This window comes from Rhynchophorus ferrugineus, unplaced genomic scaffold (assembly GCF_030347505.1).
Source record: "Rhynchophorus ferrugineus isolate W39M unplaced genomic scaffold, kcgeb_rfMv2 rfM11, whole genome shotgun sequence".
Classification (NCBI taxonomy): domain Eukaryota; kingdom Metazoa; phylum Arthropoda; class Insecta; order Coleoptera; family Curculionidae; genus Rhynchophorus; species Rhynchophorus ferrugineus.
In genome coordinates this window covers 15,977,203-15,998,821 of record NW_027472590.1, presented here as the reverse complement: position 1 = coordinate 15,998,821, position 21,619 = coordinate 15,977,203, and the positions used below count along the sequence as shown (strand labels likewise).

Genomic DNA, 21,619 nt, shown 5'->3' with positions numbered 1-21,619 from the left:
TTTATACCCTCGAACTGCATGGTACCAATCCACCGGCGTTGCCAACCTTTGTAGTTGTTGATGGTGAATTAGTGGTGGCCTAAAGGGTCGTGGCGATTGCCACACATGGTTCATTTCTTTATGGCTTTCGCGTTAGAATTGAGGGATGTTCCGTATTGAAATATCCATGTCTCGTCTAGATACACAAATTGAAGTAATAAATGTTCTTAATTTTATTACACGCCTTTAAAAATTGCATTCTTTTAAAACAAATAGTGGGAGTTCCATTAGACCTCTTCAGATATCTTTACATCATTTACGTCCTATATTTCTTGATAGTGTATAAAGAAATGACTTGTGTATAAGGATTGACAAAAAGTTGCATATCTTTATATTTTATATAGATGCACCTCAGACGAACAGTTTTCTTTGAAATAATTTTTTCTAACTGATTATTTATTAGCTTCGATATTCCGATTCAGAATAATCACAAATATTGAGCAGTGATTTCAAATTTATCAAAACAATTAAAGCGCCACAACAGTATTTGCTGGTTTATCACCGCTAATTATTATCATCATTGAAACTATTTGACAAGCAGAGGATTCGGTTACACGCTGAATGAATTTAGAAACTGCTATAGGCAATAAATTCGACGATGATTATGACGACGTCAAGATACTATTATCTTGGATGGAGTTATATAATAATACAGAAAATATCGTACAGAATCTTGAACTATTTACATAATATAAGTATATAAGACCTGCTGCAGCAACCAGAATAGCTGGCAGTTGACCAGTTAAATGCGTATGTTGAGCGAGGTATATGATGTTTCTGATGAGCAATTTATATAATATGAAGACAACAAACGTGGGAACGATGTATAGCAACAAACCACAAATTATTCTCTCGTTGTGGTAACCTAACAGGTCAATTGAAAAGTCCCCGGCCTGGCACATAGATGGCGCTACTAGAATAAAATCCATATGTTTTTAGTTAGCCTAGAAAATACAGTTGAAGCAATAACTTGGCTTGATGCCGAGTTTCCGGATACTGCCCCAGGAAAATCAACCGTCAAGGATTGGCATGCTAAGCTTAGACGTGCTGAAATGATCACTGAAGACGGTGAACGCAGTGGACGCCCAAAAGAGGTTGTTACCGATGAAAACATAAAAAAAATCCACAAAATGACTTTTAATGACTGTAAATTGAAACCGAATGAAATAGCAGACACTCTAAAGATATCAACTGGACGTGTACATCATATCATTCACGAATATTTGGGTATGAGAAAGCTCTGAGCAAAGTGGGTGCCACGCGAGCTCACTTTTGACCAAAAACAACGACGAGTTGATAATTCGGAGCAGTGTTTGAAGATGACCAAGCGTAATAAACCCGAGTTTTTGCGTCGATGTGTGACAATGGATGAGACATGGATCTATCATTTTACTCCGAAATCCAATCTACGGTCACCCGAGTGGACTGCACACGATGAACCCGCTCCAAAGTGTGGGAAAATGCAACAGTTGGCTTGCAAGGTTATAGCGTCTGTATTTTGGTATGCGTCGAATAATTTTCATCGATTACCTTTAAAAAGGGAGGACCATCAACAGTGACTATTAGATAACGTTATTGTACTGTTTCAAGGACGAAATCGCCGAAAAACGGCCGTATTTGAAGTAAAAGAAAGTGCTGCTTCACTAAGGCAATGCACCCAATGATGACAAAAGTGATCCATCATTTGGGCTTCGAATTGCTTTTTCATTCATCGTATTCTCCAGATCTTGTCCCCAGCGACTAGTTGTTGTTCTCAGATCTGAAAAGAATGCTCGTTGGGAAGAAATTTTCGTCGAATGAAGAGGTGATCGCCGAAACTGAGGCCTATTTTGAAGCAAAGGTCAAATCGAACTACAAAAATGGTATCGAAAAGTTGGAGGGTCGCATAATCAGCGTATCACCCTTGAAGGGAGTTATGTTGAATAAAAAAATGGTTTTGCTGAAAAGTTGTTGGAGTTATGTTGAAAAAAATTTGCTTTACTATGGTAAGCCGGGTACTTTTCAATTGATCTGTTATACTCTTAGAACGATAGGAAGAGTTATGAGCAGCGACCAATGGTATTTTGAATAAAATGTTAGGTTTCCCTCACTCTCTAACTAACTGTTTATTTCCTAATAAAAATCGGACCGACCTAATTTGTACTCTCAAAACCTCGGCGCATTTTTATTATTTATCTATTTGCAAGAATTTATTTTATTTCCATGTTCAACTTTAAAATCGAAATTTCCGAAACTAAAATGAGCAAATCAGTTTTGCCATCGGCATTCATTTAAGCATTTATAATCATAAAAACCAGGCGATTTTCGTTGGAATTTTTCTTTTTCCCGAGCAAAAAAAAACAAAATATGATGAAAATAGAATCTCTTTCTAGAATCTCCATTTCTTAAGCACAATTATTTTTGTCTGACTAAAAGAATGATGCAGCCTTTATATCTGGAATATTTTATGAACTGTCACTTGTCAAGCGTTTATTATTATGGCTTCAGTGAATAAGTAATACTAGAGATGTATGGTATTAAATGTATTAGGAAACAAAATTTTTCCAAAATTTGTAGGAGACAAACTGTAAAAAGCTGCATATACCTAGGTATTCTATGGATACCTTTCGGACTTAGAGTTAGCTCAGAAATAATTGTATTAAATTATGTTTATATAGAAAAAGCTACTCACTGTTTTTATACGTTTAATTAATTTAATCTGGAATAGAACTAACATCAATGTATGTAGACGCTTTTTTTTTCGGTGAATTCAATAATATATTTTTCTATTTTTAAGAATTTTTATTACTAACATCCAGTGTGTAGTTGCATCATATAAAAAATATATCCAATATAAACTCCAGCAACTTTATACTAAATAATAATTTCGATAATATATTTCTTAAATGTTTTGAAGAATTTTGCAGACATTTGATAATTAGACGAATTTTATAGGTTGATTCGGTTACATGTCCACACGCAACGGACAGCATTGTGTCTCTTTTTCGAGAAAAAGAGAATTTATAAACTGCAATAGGAAATGCATGTTGATGACGTGAGTTCACCGCTATTTTGGATATACTATTTTGACATAGTCAGTTCATATTATTTTTCCTTTAATAAATTTTTAATCAATTCAATATATTTTGAAGAAGAATTACTTTAAGTCTCGTGACGTGATTGCGGATTAATATTTGTTAGATGTTTCGATAAGCCTTGTAAAACTTTTCAGATTTTCAATACTAAAACTGTCACGAACCTATTACGAACTTATCCTAAACAAACAAAAACTGATATAGGTTGAACTAATTCTTGTCAGCGCCACCAGAAACAAAGACAGCGTTAAATTAATAAAAGCTTGAAATCAATTAATTGCAGAAATTCAATTAACTTTCCATCGATATGGTTTGTGCAATGAAAGCTCTTGTAAGCTTCAAAGGAAGCACGTGTCATAGCAGAATCAACGCAATTTAAACAATAAAGGCGAATTTTTACATAACAACTCCACTTTTAATTTCATATGTCCTATAAAGTGAAATTCAATAATGTTATAAAAGAAAATTGTAATCTGTATGCTGGTAATTATTTTCGTCAATTTAGTTCTCTTTCATACCAATAATAAAGCGTGGCACTACTAAAAGTTATATTCTGCAAAATACTTGTTCAATGAGTAACATTATGCAGTCGTAAATTACTAAAAAATAAAAGATTTTTGCATAAAAATATCTCTGGTTCTATCAAATTATTTACATTAAAATTAACGTGTATACTAACACTAACATTGACATTACTTACCATTTCCTAACCATCATTTCCGAACTCCAACATTTGACAGTTAAAAGATTGATTTTGGACAATCAACGGAAAGAATAGATAAGTGAAGTTATTATTGACGAAATATTGCACTGTTGCATCAACATCAACTCTGAGTTTTTGTTCAGTTTGGCTTTGACATACAAAAAAATCTAATCTAAATAAAATAATTTAAAAAAATTATTATGAAATATAATTTATTTTAACATTATAGTAAATCTAATACATATATTATCGAAGGACTTAAAATTACAATTAAGATACAGCTATAATAGTCTGTAGGTTAGATTTGTTTTACTTACAATTAACTCTTTTCCACACTATCCATGAGGTAGAGTTTCTAGGCGCGCTTTTTTATGTAGTGGTATCCCCCTGGAGGCCTAATCTACCTAATTAACAACTGCATATCTGACAAACGTATTTTACTTTCATTCGAGTGCATATTTACTTTTTTCGTTTAGTTTTTGTTTCCTTCAATGTGTGTTTACTTGTCAAGTCATCTTGGTATCACTGTATATTTTATATCTTCTTCTACTACCTGTGTACACCATTCTTCACAAAATTAATCAATGAATTCTGTCTAATGCATTTATCATATCTACAAAACAGTTAGTATTCATTCTCTTCTCATACGTTGTAACCCAATCCTAATGTTTAATTTTGAACAATTACAATCATATCTGTGCACACAAATCTTTCACGCTCTACAATACCATTTTCTACAGTTATATTCAATTAATTAAGTGTGCATACCTTTAGTTGTTTCTACTCTAACCGCTGTGTCTCAGGAATTTCTAGCATTGTACAGCATTATAACATATCCTGAAAGTTTCCTTCAGTCACTTTCACTTTTCCACTCATTGTCCAATTCAATCACTAAACTGTTAATTTCTAATCTGCCTGAAGTATTTTCACAATTCCACCATTTATCAATTACTTTCTCTGTATGTCTGATCGAGTTCATCCAAACCCAAGGTGTTATGGTTGACAGTGCTTCCTTTCACATATCCAAACAGTTTTTGATGGAATATCCTTCTCGACCAGCAATATATCTGCAATTAATTATTGATAAATATAATGATCAACAAAACTTAATCGAATGCTATTGTAACTTTTACCGTTTTTTATCAATTTTTGTTGTTTTTACACTTTATTTGTTACCGTCTTGCCAAGAGTGCCACAATGAACCATTTTAAAATATCAAAGTTTTATCAAGATACACAAATTCAAATAGTTGATCTTCCTTGGTCTTATTTTGTTCCTTTAAAAATTTAATTCTTTTTAAGGTAATATCTGGAAGTTATATTAAACCTCTCTGAGGGTTATCTTTACACCATTTAAACCCTATGCCCTGTAAGAGTGTAAAAAAGGATGTCTTACATCCCTCAAAAAGCTGCATGTCCCTAATTTTTTTATGTATACCTTTCAGACAGACAATTTTCTCTAAAATAATTTTATTAAATTATGTTTATATCGATAAAATAGTTTGTGTATTTACTGTTCTTAAATATTTCGTATATTTGGTCTCGAATAGAGCCAATATCAAGATGGTCAAGATTCGTCACCCACTTTGTATGTAGACGGGTTTTCTTGGGTGAATCCAGCGTTTTATTCTTCATTTTGTAAGCGATGTTATTCACAGTGCTCACAGTAATATTTACCCCTACAGCAACCCGCTAGAAAACATTTTCAATAAAACTGTAGGGACTTATATTATTTAATATCATCAATAATTACCTCTCTAACGGAATTTACCAGCAAAAGGGGGCCTCCATTATCTCGTTCCTTTTCGAAATAACCTATTAAAGCCGCAATAAATTTGTGACCTTGAATGTCTATTTGTTATATATTATGCAGCAACTTAAATTATCAAAATAATCAAAGGGCTAAAATAATGTTTGTGGGTTATAACCTGTAGTATGTATAACTAATATTTTGAATAATTTAGCGTACATCTGACAATCCGACGGTGACCGGGTGTCAGATGTATGAAAAATTCTTGAAAGCAATAGTAATAAGAGATTTTAACTCTTACCCATAAATTATTGTGGCTGTATAGTTAACTGTAGTTTTTAGATTTAATATAATGTTAAAATAAACTATATTTCATAATATTTTTGTTCAATTATTTTATTTAGATTAGAATTTTTTGGATGTCAAATCCAAACTAAACTAAAACTCAGAGTAAATTCGGCAACATTGTAATATTTCGACGTCACAAATATCCACGACGCATTACTAAATAAACTTTGAATAAACTATAACCTGTCATTTGTCAACAATCGATTATAATAATGATTTTAAAAAGTATACTAGTACTTTTATTGAATTTAAGTAAGTATTCCAGACACACTAACCATAGTAAGTCGATAGTAAGTATTGTTCGATATATATATATATATATATATATATATATATATATATATATATATATAGAGAGAGAGAGAGAGAGAGAGAGAGAGCCTAAAATAACTAATGCTATCAACAATGTTATTTACCCTGATATTACGTTAATTACATACATAATTAAAGGTCCTTAAAATAATAAATACATACATTACAATGATCTTATTGTTGTGCATAAATCCGATATACTAATATACTGACTAATATACCGATATACTGACTGTTTTCGGCCTTACAAAATTTTACATTCTTTAAAACTTTTTTACCTATGTGTAATTACACACGATGCACATCAGAATGTCTAATTATAACATAAAATTATTAAATTATTAAAAATGTATAAATAAAACCTGTACCTATATAAACCATTCTGTGCGACCAAAAACATTATATATAAATTATAATAATTCTCATGTCGGCTTGGTTGGCCCAGTAGTAAAGGCGACAGGACAGTCCTCCTACTGTTGCGATAGTTGCGTGTTCGAATCCTGCTGGGGCACGGTCGTAAATTTATGGTTGTTATTGTTTAATATTTGTGATTGTCCTAGGCAAGAGCGCAAGGAAAATGATCCCAGTCATGCCAGTAACCAGGCTGTGTAAGATCGGATGTCTTCTGGAATTTGGTCTTTCGCCAATCGGTAGGCTTAATGCCGAGGACCGTCGTTAAACTCTCGTTGGTAAAAAGGAGACTTTAAAATATTAAAAAAATTAGTTCAACTATGGACTATTTCTAGAAAATCTATTATAGCCATCATTCAGTGGGTTCAAAATAAAATGTTTCATGTTATCCACCGCGCTACGTCTCTATGATGTTATACTGCAAGATATTTCTTTATAGTTAGTGACGTGTATAACTCCAAGCGTTAATATGAAGCATTTCGAAAAAGTGTCTGTTGGTGAGTCTGCCACAGTGAAAACTAAAACATTTAGTACTATGCAATCTGATTAATGGACTAATATTGACTTTAGAGTAAGACGTCGAATAATATATTTTACACAGATCAGTTGCTGAAGTTATATTCTATATGCCATGTGTATAATAATTATCATTAAAAATGCTTAATTCCCTCGGGGCAGATTATAGAGCCACTCAAAAGTATTAAAAAAAAAATCATAATATTTTCAAAAATTTTAGTAAAAATACAATTTTTCTAACTAAATATTAATATATAAATTTTCAGTTTCTACATGTAAAACGTCATACACAATTTTTTCTGAGATTTGTCAAAAACAATAAAGGCCTTGTTTACCTTTCGTCCTTATAATTAACATCTATTGAACCATATTGTTCCTTATTACATCTTTTTAAAAAATAACAAAATCTCTTTCGTTCGGTTATTGAAGATTTGTTTACGAAATCGAAAGAAAATATAAAATGTTCAAATTAATATTCGGAAATAACGCAACTTTAATTAATTTAACGGAAAACAAAAGAGGAGGGGTGCCAACAATAACAATGAAAACATATTTAAAAAACAGTTGCCTTTGCCAGACGGTTTCTTTTCTTGGCATTCTTGTCATTCCAAAAGGCTGTCGAAAAACAAAGGTAATGAGCAGCCAACGTCAGGTAAATAACCTCAGTGCTGACGACCGACCTCTTCACTATTTATAAACGATTTGCCACTCTCGTTCTTTACTTTTGGACCATTTATTATGTATGGTGTATTCTTAATGTATGAACTTTATACCTAAACCTTTTTATTGGTTCAAATATTCAACGCGCAGACTTTCGATGTGAATATTTGGATTTCTCAAATAAAAAATAAACATTATATTGTCTTTTCTCTAGCGGAGTTAAATAGTTTATAGAGGATGGACAAAATTATTCGAACACCTGATATATACGCAGTAATTATTAATTAATAACCTATTGAGTTATTATTTGCCCTTAAAAAAGCTGTAATTTTTCACGCAATAGTTTCGTAAAGTGGCTGAATAGTCTCGACTGGAATGTTGCTCTATTCTTGTACGAAAATATCCACCAATTGCTTCAGTGATGTTGGAAATTGAAATCTACTATTCACCCATTACCCTGAAGCTCCCATAATGATTTCATTATGTTGAGGTCCATCGATTGTTCTGGTCAGGGAATACGTTTGGTGATATTCTAATGTTTCTCAAACTAATTCTGAACTTACTTACCTTTAACTATATACATAGTATGTACTACATTATTCAGGATTTCGTGATATTTATTTTCAGTAATCCGACCAATGATGTGAATGCGAAGACCTGCTAAATATTATGATATTGTTGCTAAAATCATAGTGGAACCTTATACCCATTCGTTTGTGGGAAACAATGTAAATGATGATTTATAGGACCATATAACATTCCTCCAATCATTAAATGTTCAGATTTTGTCATCGCTGCACCACTTCTAACACTGCTTGGCGTACGCCTAGTTTATTTTGGAATTTAATTAATCTATGTTGGGATGAAATTTTCGAATATGTCGGAATTTTCTCTCATTGTTGTATATAGCTTCTGACAAAACGGATACATAAGTTTATTTTCTCTACTAAAAATGTAAAATACAATTTTACGTGATCATACTATACTTAATCGTTTTTTATTCAAACTTAAAATAATCGAAAATAACACAAAACCTTAAAAAACACAGATTAAAATCATATGACTTCGTTTATTAATGTTTTAGACACTCACTTTCTATTTTATTATCGGCTCAAATGTAAAATTTAGGGATTTGCCTTTCGATTCAAAACTGTCTACCGGCATTTTGCGCTACGACGTTGTCAGATTTTGATTTTAACAATTACGCGTCCGTACTTGATTTACGTATAAGACAAACGACGAATAATCTATCATTTAAGTGTTGGGGCTAGCAGTGCGTCGGGCAGAGCCTAAAATGATTGTTTATATATTTTGTCTTACCATTCTAATGGCTACTCCTGGTTGATTGACTTCCTTTTATTTTAATTAAATAAATTAATATATAAATTATATTTGTACTTTCCTCTAAATGAAGTTTTTAATATGGAAAGAGCTTATGGTGATTCTTATATGGAAAATGTTTTTCTTTCCAATAGGTAAAGGACCTGGACGTGACTTACTACTTAAATTTCAGTTTTGAATTGCACTTTTATTAAGCAATGCTTTTCCATGTCTGGTTCTATGGCACTCTAGTCCGAAATGCAATGAACCAATACTTTTCTGCTCATAGATGATGTTACAAGGGATTCTCTCTTGTTTTTTATTAGTGATTTAAGAAAGGAATTTCTGGCTTAGTGCAGCTTTAAAAACTATGGAATGGCACATCTTTGTTTTGTTTCCACATTTAAACATTTTTTACCGTAACTAATGTAAAATTTACTAGTACTCTAGTTCGAAATGCAATGAACAAATCCTTTTCTGCTCATAGATGATCTTACAAGGGATTCCCTTTTGTTTTTTATTAGTGATATAAAAAAGGAATTTCTGGCTTAGTGCAGCTTTAAAAACTATGGAATGGCACATCTTTGTTTCCACATTTAAACATTTTTTACCGCAACTGATGTAAAATTGGCGTGATCCAACAAGTTGTCCCAAAACAAATGCCGAAATTGAAAAACCTAGGTATCGATACTTATTTGAAAAAATATCGAAAAATAACGATATTTTTTCGGTAATTCAATACTATATTGCATGGTATTCATATTATTATTTTTTCTATCGCTTGTACCTTTTAGTTGTTCTAGCCTTTATTAGCGTCTTATCTACTGCCAATTATAGATGATTTTGAATTATGGCTGTGTACAATAGAATAATTCCTGAATAATTATTATAGTCCCTTTGTATGTACTGCACCAATTATTGTTATTTACCAATGCAATTTTAAACAATTATCTTCATCTTCTTCAGTACTCAGTACCCTCTGTAATTCTTCAATTTTTATTTAATAAAATTAAATTATTTAAATTTAATTTTTATTAATGTCACTCTCTTTCCTTGTTAATTTGTATATCTTTTGGGTTTTTAATTCCTGCAGCATATATAGGGTGAGACGTGTGCCTGGTGAGTGACGTTTAGCTCATAATCGTTACCTTATTGATACTTAGCGCAAATGGTAGTGGGACTTTTGGCCTATATATATATATATATATATATATATATATATATATATATATATATATATATATATATATATATAAGGTATAACCAAATTTTCAGTTAAGTACGGAGGACAAGATAATCATTTAGTAAAACGATTCTATATAAGAGAACATATTTTTTCGTTTTTAAAAGAAAATGGAAGGTAAATTTTAATCGTTTTCGTAATACGCAGTATTGTTTTCAGTCACGCACTCTATACAATTATTACTTCAGAAGAATTTGCAGTCCATTAGGGACGGAGTTAAATGTCAAAGTTCAGGCGGATCCCAGGGAGAGCTATCGAGCAAGGTTACGCCGCTTTAATACGCTGATATTACCGGGTCTTGGCTATTTTTTTTCCTCTGCAATACGGTATTCCCGTTATTATTTATTTAATCTCTGGTATATTTGCTGGACCTAATTAAATTCGTTGATTTATAACATAGTTGTTTGTGATTTTATAAAGATAATTAATATGTTACCCTATTTCCTAATTAGTTTCCTAGCCTAAAATATGTAAAATCTCAATAATTTAATAAATTATTAAAATCTAATAATTTATCTCAATATGGGGGAAAAGTATTTTCTGTTTTTCTTACTAAATGGTTTACAGTCATACATAAAAATATTAAAATTAAAAATTAAAATTAAATATAATAAAAAGCGTAATTTGATTCTCAGTCGAATCTGACAGAATGACCTTTTGATCGATCGGTAATGATCTCTTGATAATGATGTTTGAGATACTGCCTAAAACCACTAAATCACTTGATATTTAGAAATACACAAAATGTGTATAAACCATTTTCAATCCAACTAATTGAAGGTATAAAAGTATATTTTGAAAACTGAAAGTACATTTGTTGCAATGTAAAAAATGCCAGGCATTTTTGTGTAAGAAAGAATCTTAGTTAAGTGTCCAGAATTACATCCAACCAAAGGCCATAGAACACCACACCTTGTAAAGCTAAGTGTATAAATTGTGGAAAAGGTCATAAAATGTTCAAGAACTGCTAAAGTACAAAAAAACCAAACTATTGAAAAAACCCAAGAGAAATTTTTCCAAACCTAAAGCCCTATTGTACCTAAAAATCCAGAACAAATTAACAGAGCAACGGATAATAGATCACAATACAGAGTAAAAGATAAACATCCACTAAATACGATAGAGGAAATTACATTTAATGCTAAAAACAATATGTTATAATCAATCTTAAGAAAAATTAAATAACTACGAAGAGAACTAAAAGAATTAGAATTGAAAACAGTTGAAAGAAAGGTTAAAAAAAAACTCTAAGTTAACAATAGCATTGCTGCCAAAAGCCAAAAAGTATCTAAGTTTAAGAAAGGAAGATCACTACGAACTATTTCAGATGTTAGGAAATCACTTCATAATTAGAAGAAACTAATGCCACACATACATTGTGGGCGTCGAGACCACCAAAGAGAGTAAACATATATATGACGCAACTAAATATGTTAAATGTGTATGCCAATCTACTGATAAACCAATGTACTGATCATCAAATTTAAACAAAATGCCATAACTAATTGGCTTCTTTGTAATGAAAAACATATTTTTCTATTATACCAATATGGAAGACAATTACGATTTATTTTCAAATTACTCACCTATTGTTTCCATGATAATTATAATTTCGAGTTCCGTTTAGTTTCCGAGATATTAATAAATATTTTTTTTGTCGCTCTGAATGATCTTATCGTCATTTTGCGACTATACTATTATGTTGTTTAGTGTCCCAAATAATTTGTTTGATTCATCCTCTAAGATCCAGCGTCTATCTCTGATAAACGTTCTGATAATAAGATAGAAGGCACCTGCTTGTTCATTCCTAAATATCCTAAGGGGATCCAGCAAATAATCAGTCAGCAAAGCGATCGTAGGAAAATTGTGCATTTGGAGACTAGGGGATACCCGTTGTTCGAGGAAACAATCCAGCGAACTATTGTAGTCACAGGAAACTGTAGGAGAACTGAAAAGATGAGCCACTTTTTGTTTGATTTGGTAGACACATACTTTAGGTCTAAGTGTAAGGTGTATATTTCAGCGATGAGTATCGCTCGCAGTTTAAAGAGATTGAAAAGCCAGATTTGCTCGTTAGAGTTAAAGGGAAATTAAACAGGGAGTGAATGAGTAGTTGAGCTCTTCATATTTTTCTTGACATGTGGCTTACATCTGAGTTTAACATCAAGGGTCACGCCAAAATATTTGGCTGTATTTCTATACAGGACTACTTGCCATACTTTATCGAACGCTTGAGCAACATCTAAAAATATTCAGAATAAATTTTATTTTCTTTTAGTTGTTTTTTTTTGACATAGGTGGTTCACATTATGTGAACCTGAGTCATGGAATGTTGCTTTTTGGAATTATATTAATGACCCTTAATAGGATTCTATTGGAAGGAATAAAAAATTAATGTCATCAGTTCGGAGCAAAGCATAGGATAAAAGAAAATAAATTGCGCCGCGATTTATACCTCTGGCTTTCTAGTGTTTTAAAGCATATACAAATATGGTTATCAATTTAAGACCACTCCTCCTAAGTTTACATTTTCTATAGTATTGAGATATAAGTTTTTCTAAAATTCTGAAACGGAATATCTGAATTTTGTCTGCTTCTGAAGTCTGAACTTTAAGAACTAGTAACTTGTTTTTTAAATAAGAAGTGTTATAGTTTTGTTTTCTTTCTGGAATATTTGGATGTTAAGGATTAACCTAGCACTGGCTAAGCCAAAGAAGTCATATTCCTCGATATGGCTGTGGAACTAAACATGAACCATGAAGTCATTTTGAACGATTTATATACTAATTTCCCGAGTACCTGCTTGGAGCCCATTACATTTTTTCTGTATCTACTGTTATGTAAAAAAAATGAAAAGTAAAAATAGGTGAATTAAATATATAGAACTCTTTAATTATATTTCAATAAACAAAGGAAAATGGAATATTTCATTTAACAATTAGCGAATTTGTAACAGTATTGTGCATTTAAAAGCATACATTTGATAATGCGAAAGTTTAAGTTTATGGAACAAAAATAAATGTATTTAGAAAGTTTGAGTGGTTGTGGGTACTATTTGTAATTTAGCGAAATTAAGTAACAATTTCTAATTGAATAATAGTAGAGTATTCCGTGTGTGTTATTTAGAGTTTGGTAAATATATTTTCTGTTTTAAACTAGTTTTAAAATTAGGAAAATCGCAGAAACAAAACATGGGAACTTTTATGGAAATTTTTGACTATGAGAGCTTAAGTGACATGACTTAATGATGACTTAAAAACATAGAGACATAACGGTTATGATGGTCTTAATTAGAATATGATCCTCGCAAGTGTTGTTGTCTAGTAGTACTAATATTAATTGTAGAAAAAATAGTTGTCAAATTTATTCTTGGCATTTTTTAATAACTATAATATTCAAAATATTTTACTGCTGTGAATTTTAATTCACTATAATTATTTGTAATATTAACTAAACATTGTGCTTCCGTAAATAGTAGGCGGGTATTGATTTATCCTTTTATTAAAACCTGTCAGCGCCAAGCATCTCCTGCATCGTCGTGCGAAATACTCACAAGTTTGTTGAGGCAAAAGATTGAAGTAAGTTTTGTTCTCAACCTTTTGATTTTCTACAGCATTTAATATATTGATTAATATACCATATTTAAGACAATAATTTGATTCTAACGTAGTTAAAATTTAACGTAGGTAATTGTTATAGAATGAACATTTCAGATTTGTTCAAAAAGAAAGAATAGTGTCTATCATTGCAAAGAAACAACTTACTTTAAATTTTAATTCTGAGTTTTGCATTGGCCAATTCTGCATGTTTCTCTTCGAGGTTACATTCATATTTATTTGCCCGATTGAGCTCTTAAAATCAGTTTACACTTGAAGAATTAAAAGGTGAACGAATTCGTCACCCTCTTATTCGTCAAATAGATATTTTTCATCAAAGATGTAACGAGCCCGATCATGCGATATTAGCATTGCTATATTAGTTTAGTAGTAGATACTACCTCCAAGTGCTGACTATGGGTCGATGAGGATAAAATATTAAAATAATTGTTTTTGAAAACTATAAAGTACTTAGTTTACGCTTTTACAATGCAATAGCAATCTCGAATATGTATTAGCTCGAAGTTGTAGAGTTTGTCGATCTTGTAGATGGTTCTGCCATTGCGTATCTTCACTAATTCATCAGGTTTGTTAACGATTGGGTATGTAAAAAATACTGTGGATGTAAAACATTTCACAGTTTTGATGACATTTGAATAACTGCTGAATAAACATGCGTAAAGTTTTCTAACAAATTCTGACGTATGTTGCTCTTATTAAATCTGCTAGTTGATGTATAAAATATGGTTACTTAGTATTCTGTTTGGTAGTATTTCACCATAATCTTCATATCGGTAATGTTATAGTAGTAAATAGTACTTAAAGGATAACAAGCTCCTTTTTGAGTAAGTTAGAGAATTTTTATATAAAGTTATTGCTCAAAACTCATAAATTTTCATTACATTATGTCTACACTTGCTATTGCAGAGAGTAATGAAGAAACAATCAGAAAACTGCATCACTAGTATAATAATATATATAAGTGTACACAGACATGGAGAATAAATTAGTGCATATTTAATTCATTTGCAACTAAGCTGCTCATGTACCAAGTAATATGAATAATGCTATTACCTCATACAGCGACAGTGAAATGAGTATTAACGCGATAGTTATTTGGAAGAAAATCTAAATTATCCGTAAATAATAAGTTGCTGTTGTAAAGGAAATACTATATCCTACATGGACCGGTGAAATTTAAGTGTAAGAAGTACTGTGGATGCACACATATACTATAGGAACAACTAACAGGTCAATTGAAAAGTCTCCGACCTACCATAGTAAAACACATTTTTTTGGCAATTTTTTTTATGCAACATAATTCCCTTCAAGGGTTCAAAGAGTTTTACAATTTTTTGATACCATTTTTGTAGTACGATTTGTCCTTTGCTTCAAAATAGACCTCAGTTTCAACGATCACCTCTTCATTCGACGATAATTTCTTCCCAGCGAGCATTCTTTTGAGATCTGAGAATAGATTTCCTTTTTCAAGGTAGTCAATAAAAATTATTCCATGCTCATCCCAAAATACAGATGCCATAACCTTGCTAGCCGACTGTTGCGTTTTCCCACGCTTTGGGGCGGGTTCATGGTGTGCAGTTCACTCGGATGGCTGTCAATTGGACTTCGGAGTGAAATGATGGAGCCACGTTTCATCCATTGTCACATATCGACGCAAAAACTCGGGTTTATTACGCTTGATAATCTTCAAGCACTGCTCCGAATCATCAACTCGTCCTTGTTTTGTTTTAGTGATACCCAAATATTCGTTAATGATATGATGTACACGTTCAGTTGATATCTTTAGAGTGTTTGCTATTTCATTTCATTCAATACAATAATAAATGGGGAAAGCCATACTTTCGTGTAAACACTGAAGTACTGCCACTCTTGGACGCCACTATGGGTGAAGCCGAAGAAATCTAAAGGGTGAGTTTTTTGTGAGTTATGTAGTAAAGTGCTCTAAACCGTAAAGAAAATAAAAACCGCTAATAACTTTTATTTAGTTGGAGACTAAGTAAGTGTTATCCTAGATTAGTGCCTAGTTTTATGTCACTGCAGAGAAAAATTGTAAGTTAGTTGGCAACGGTTTGGTTTGTTAGTAACATTAATAAATAAGAACAATTACTTTCATAGTAATTTGGATGCTACGTGAAATTATTGGATTACGAAATATTGAAGGGTATGTATGTTTCAAATAATTAACCGAATCTTTCTAAACATCTTACATCAAATTGATATGAGAAGAACCTGCTACATGATGACAAAAGTACGGCTACCGCTAATACTATACCGAGATCAATTAATTTGATACCGACCAAGTGTTTCCTTTGAATTGACATAGAAGGACAAATATAGCCCCACATATAACCCACAATCGGCGCTTGAGCTAATGGAATTATTCGAAATGTCAGTGAGATAAAGCTTATGCCAACATATTGCATATATATCCAGGGCCTCAATTGGTTTTTACGTTTAGTTATGATTTAAAACGATAATTTCACTCTAAATAACATTTTTATATTGAATTTAAGTGGCAATTGTTCAATTTTCATTTTAGGCTTTCTTAAATCCATTTAGTGACTTAGTGATAAATTATTATTAAGTCTTAAGAACGATTAGTTGTAACATTCAATTAAAACAAAAACATTCGTTATAACTGATTCAGGGTAAATTCTTTTTAGTTTTAAACCTATATATATATTTTTCTCCAGTGACATATTTATTCACTTTTTATAGAACGTTTTTATATTGTTTTTTTGTTAGTAAAACTATTCCTTGAGGAAATATCGTCACATATTAATTCTTGTACATTACCAAAAGCGTTGGTTTTGTTCTGATTATAAAAAAAACTGGATACATATAGAATACCTCCTGCAGTTTTTTGAATCTATTAATTAAGATAATTCAAATAATTATGTATGATATCTTTTATTTTGACAATTTTAAGAATTATATGTTAAAAGTTGAATAAAACTAATGATTTTAATTTAATTTTAAAATAAATAAACTTTTCTATTATTATACCATTCTTTAGGGAAAAATCTTCACATATTTACTCTAACACATCATCAACAAGTGTTGGTTATTACTCATATTTTGGAAAAATAGGATACGTCTCGGTGTTGTCTCGATCTCCTGAGGTTTTTTAATCAACAGAGGTTTCTCTAAGATGTTTTATAATCTATTTAAAGTATAAACTTTAAAAATTATATGTTCAAAATTAAATAAAATTAACAATGTCCAATCACAAAGTACAAATTAAAAATATAAAAAACTAATGAATGTTGTTGATGTATGCGCCAGAGATTGAAATGAAAAACTGATTATGCTGTTAATATTGACATTTATTCTCAGTCAGTAAGATATAATTGTTTAAACATCAATTTCATTGTGAGTCTTTATCATCATTTGAACCACAGTAATGTTCTTAGTAATATTTATAGTACGTCAGCTACAATTTAGTGTTCTTTTATATATTATCAAAATATATTTAATATTTACATTTATTGTAAAAAAATATGAAGAGATATGTACAATAGTATGTGCGCCAAAAACGGATGAATATATCCGATGATCCCGACAATCACGCCATCTATTAACTTTACCGTTTATTTACATAAATCACATTGCGTGGTGATTATCGAAATCACCGAGACGAAACGAAATTTCAGTTGTCACGTCGACCCAACGACGTGGCTTAACATTAGATCGCATCGCTTGTTTTCTATGTGAAAGCAAGAACGTCATTCAGTCGTTAATAAAGATGTTAGTGTAAGCTCAGGATGGATAAAAAAACTATTCTTGCTCTCCGGATAGTAAACAACCGACCGATATTATATTAAATGAAAAAACACCAGCTGTTATATGTAGATATATAGATAGATAACGCCCGATTTGTTTTCCTTTCCTGAGGGAAAATCAAAGCAGGCTAAGACCTCGGTTATCCTATTGTTACTAAGCTACAAAAATACACATGTGCTGTACTTTCCAAATAGCTCTAAAATATAACGTTTGTTTCTGTTTATCGACTTTACTAGTAGCTTAATTTCGTAACTATGTTTCGTGGCAAAATAGAAGTAAATCTTAGGTATATACAGGTTATATTTTACTAAACTTATTGTCAGTTAAATTAAAGCAAATATTTTCAGCAAAATTGCGCGGATATATCATTTATGTTTTACTATTATGCTACATATTCCTAGTTAAACAGAACCATAAGAAAATAGTTGCCGGAGAAACAAGTAATTTAATTCGAATCTATGTTTTAACACGACAAGGAGTTGTGGTAATTCATGTAAAACTAACAAGCACAGTCCATATTTCTCTGTATCACAGGTAAAAATCTGTAATTTTCGAGAGCATCATAATGCAAAGGTTTGATTCTAGATAACATTGACGAGTAGAGCATACGGAATAATAGCGAAAAATAAATAAGACGCCAACATTCAGAAATACCCTGTGTCTCTTATTTAACAACAAAACTTTACATATTCGCTCAATGTATATATTAGATAGATTACCATTTTAGTTCAAATTTACAGTAAGTTGCCATGATTTGTAGCGATGAATATGTTGAATATTGTATCGTAGTTAATTTTATACATATATTTTACTAGCTACAAATTGATCTATCTAAAATGGAAGGAGTTTGTAAAAGCAGTAAAGAACAGCGAAAGTTCTCTTGTAACTATTTTACCAGTTAATAATACTTATTTCAGTCTTTAAACCATCTACAGCTATTTTATGTTCGAAATTATGACCCCAGATTCATCAAGCGTATATTACAATGCTTATGTTATAAAACTTTGGGATATATTTACAGAAGTTATTAACTATAATGGTTTTGGACTTGATGTGATCGGACTATTGTTGACTTCTGATTCCGAGATCATGGATTTCGACCATAAATTCTACTTGTTTCTATCTGACTATTTGTACATCGTAATTTTCGAAGGGGAATCTAGTTAGAGGTTTACCGAGAACTTTACTGTGCTTTTTTCAGAACAGAAAGTTGTTTGGTCAAGCTGTCCTCGCTGGAGATGATGCGTTTCTTTTTTGCCTCTCCAATGTCCTCGCTCCTAGTTGGTCGAATCTGCAAAAAAAATATTTATAGGTACTAATTAATTTTCATCTAGAGGAAATAAACTAAAAATATATTTTTTCGAACGAAGTAATCGGCGACGATTTGTAATCGGCAAGCGTAGGCGAGTTCGTTGACGAAAATGGGTCTATTGATTTTCTTTCTATGGCTGCAGTCACTGGGAACCTTTCTTATCTCGTTTTCATTCATGCCTACTGCACTGCGCTATAACTGGGACCGACGACGCCAAATATTGGCTCTTCGCCAAAATTCTCGCCAGCCGGTTACATCATCGTTTATCTCTGTCTATCCCGTTTGACGTCACTATTACCACACCCTATGTATGTGTGTGCGTGATATTATGTTGATTTTTTTTGATTGTCATCCGTGTAATATATTTAAGTTTTTACGTTTCGGTAGATATCTTAAGGTCTTGTTATAATTTTGATGAAATAATAATCCCGAATAACATACGATAAAATTTATAATCTAAAGTATAACTAACTTACTTCGTCATATTTCTTCTCCATCTCTAACATATGTCTGATGGTGTCATAGACTGAAGGCGATCGCTTTCTTTCCTCCTGTTGGCTGAACATGTCCAAGATCGATTCAGAGAATGGATGCCTAACAGGTGTAGCTGGTCTCATTAGTACTTCCTCCTTCTGTCCTCTCGAATTCCTCCGTGGGCTCTCGGTGGTTGTTGTTGGAGCCTCGGTGATAATCACATCCTTCACCACCGGTTTCCTATCGGTGTACACGACGATATCATCGCTTCTTTTGGAGATATCTGCTTCTTTAACATATTTGTTCTGTCTTTGTTTGCGTTGTTTTCTTGCTTTCCTCTGTTTCTGTTTCTTGGGAAGCTCCTTGAGTTCCTTGACATCCTCATCTTCCACGTTGATTGGGGGGTCGTAAGGAATGTCGTCCCATTTGGATGGGAAAGTGATGGCGTCGGCTTCGTCAGCGGTGTAATCGTAAGGATCCTGTTCGTAATATGTGTTTTTACTATTGTAAGGCTGATAGGATCTCTGATATAGCTGGTCTGATATTAAGTTGTTTAAGAAAGCAGCGTTAGTGTCGTCGATACTAACATCGGCATCGGAATTGAGGTCGTTCTCGTATTGGATTTCGTGACCGATTGGTTGGGACCGTTCCCTCTGTTCCCGCTCATAATCCTGAACAAGCCTGTTCTGGTCATTAACAGTGGGATCCATGTAGTTGTAGTAATCGTATTTGCTTCTACTCGGTTGAATGTCCGCGTAATAATAGGGCAAATTTGTCTGGTAAATGTCATTGGATGTTCTGGGAGAGACGTAATACATGGGATACGTGTCTTGATTGTAATAGTACTCCTCGGGATAGTATTGGACGTAGCTGGGGTAATAACCGTATGGGTATCTTTGCGATCGGACGTACGACTCGTAAGGGTCAAAGCTCGAACCATATGTTGACCTTCCGTATCTCTTAGTACCATATATGGTGTTCGGGTAGCAGCTTATCAGATTGCTACCGAAAACCACAAAGAGCAGAGCCTTCAAAGCAATCTGCAATGAAAATAAAAACAGAATAAATAACTTCCAATTATTCATAATAATGTTCGGTTTTGAGGCAATATGATTATATGAGTAATCGATAGACTACTTCCAACAAGTGGATGTCTAGAGAAACGTGCTAAAATCATGCTTCCTCTATTATATATCATATATTTTATTGGGGTATTGGGAATGGTTTTGTTGTGATATTTTTGAATATAGTAGTAATATTTTGGAATTACAGTTTTCAAATTCATTGAGAAGTTCAGGCATGGGTTAATTTTGAATTTTGGTCGCATTGTAGAAATATCTGAGAAATAGTAAATAAAATCTCTAGTGAGTGTGACTTACCATCTTGAATATATAACACAACACAATTTATTAATTCAGAATTGTACCAGCACTGCACTGTTCAACGACTGATGTCTTTCAAGCGAATGTGTCATCCCCTACGCGAGCACTTCTATTTATAACTGCATGCGCCCCTACATCGAGCACCCACACACTTATCAATGAAATACGTCAGAGTGGGAGTCGGGCTGGCGATATGCGACATCCGTCCGTGATTGGTCGAGTATTCAACAAGCTACCGGCGGATTGGTCCGCGTCGTCGGCCAAGTATTGATTCGGGAAATATGGGCGCGAATTTCTCTGAACAACGAAGTCATCCTTCGCCGAATTTGCTTCATTCATAACTTCTGTATTTTTTGGGGATGGGGCTAAATGGGACTTGGACTACGTTTTATAGTTCGAACTAGAATCAGCTAGTTCCTATATGGGTGTGTCTAGTCATAAAATTCAAATAACAAACGTGAAAACAGGTAATCGACAGTATATTTGGAATATTGTCTATTTTTTTGTCCTAATAATTTGCGAAAAAAAGAAAAAATATGTTGACAAATTTTGTATGGGACAATTTTAGGACTAGTATTAACATAATATACCCGTACATGATAATTCTTTTGTAAATAACTACTGTGATTTTATGTACTCAATATGGATAAATTGAATGTTGAAGCAATGAAAATAT

General features: G+C 32.2%; 2 protein-coding genes across 3 annotated transcripts in view; one reads left to right on the top strand and one right to left on the bottom strand.

The window, feature by feature from the left end:
- Window positions 1–21,619, top strand: part of LOC143204882 (uncharacterized) — a 259,151-nt gene that overhangs the window by 11,479 nt on the left and 226,053 nt on the right. The window lies entirely within an intron of this gene.
- LOC143204416 (uncharacterized) lies at window positions 17,298–21,030 on the bottom strand. The gene is made up of 3 exons (XM_076416946.1): window positions 20,941–21,030; window positions 19,564–20,601; window positions 17,298–19,066 (listed from the first exon to the last, which is right to left on the bottom strand). Exons 1-3 carry the CDS (start codon window positions 20,941–20,943, stop codon window positions 18,959–18,961), a joined length of 1,149 nt encoding a protein of 382 aa, XP_076273061.1. The 5' UTR covers window positions 20,944–21,030; the 3' UTR covers window positions 17,298–18,958.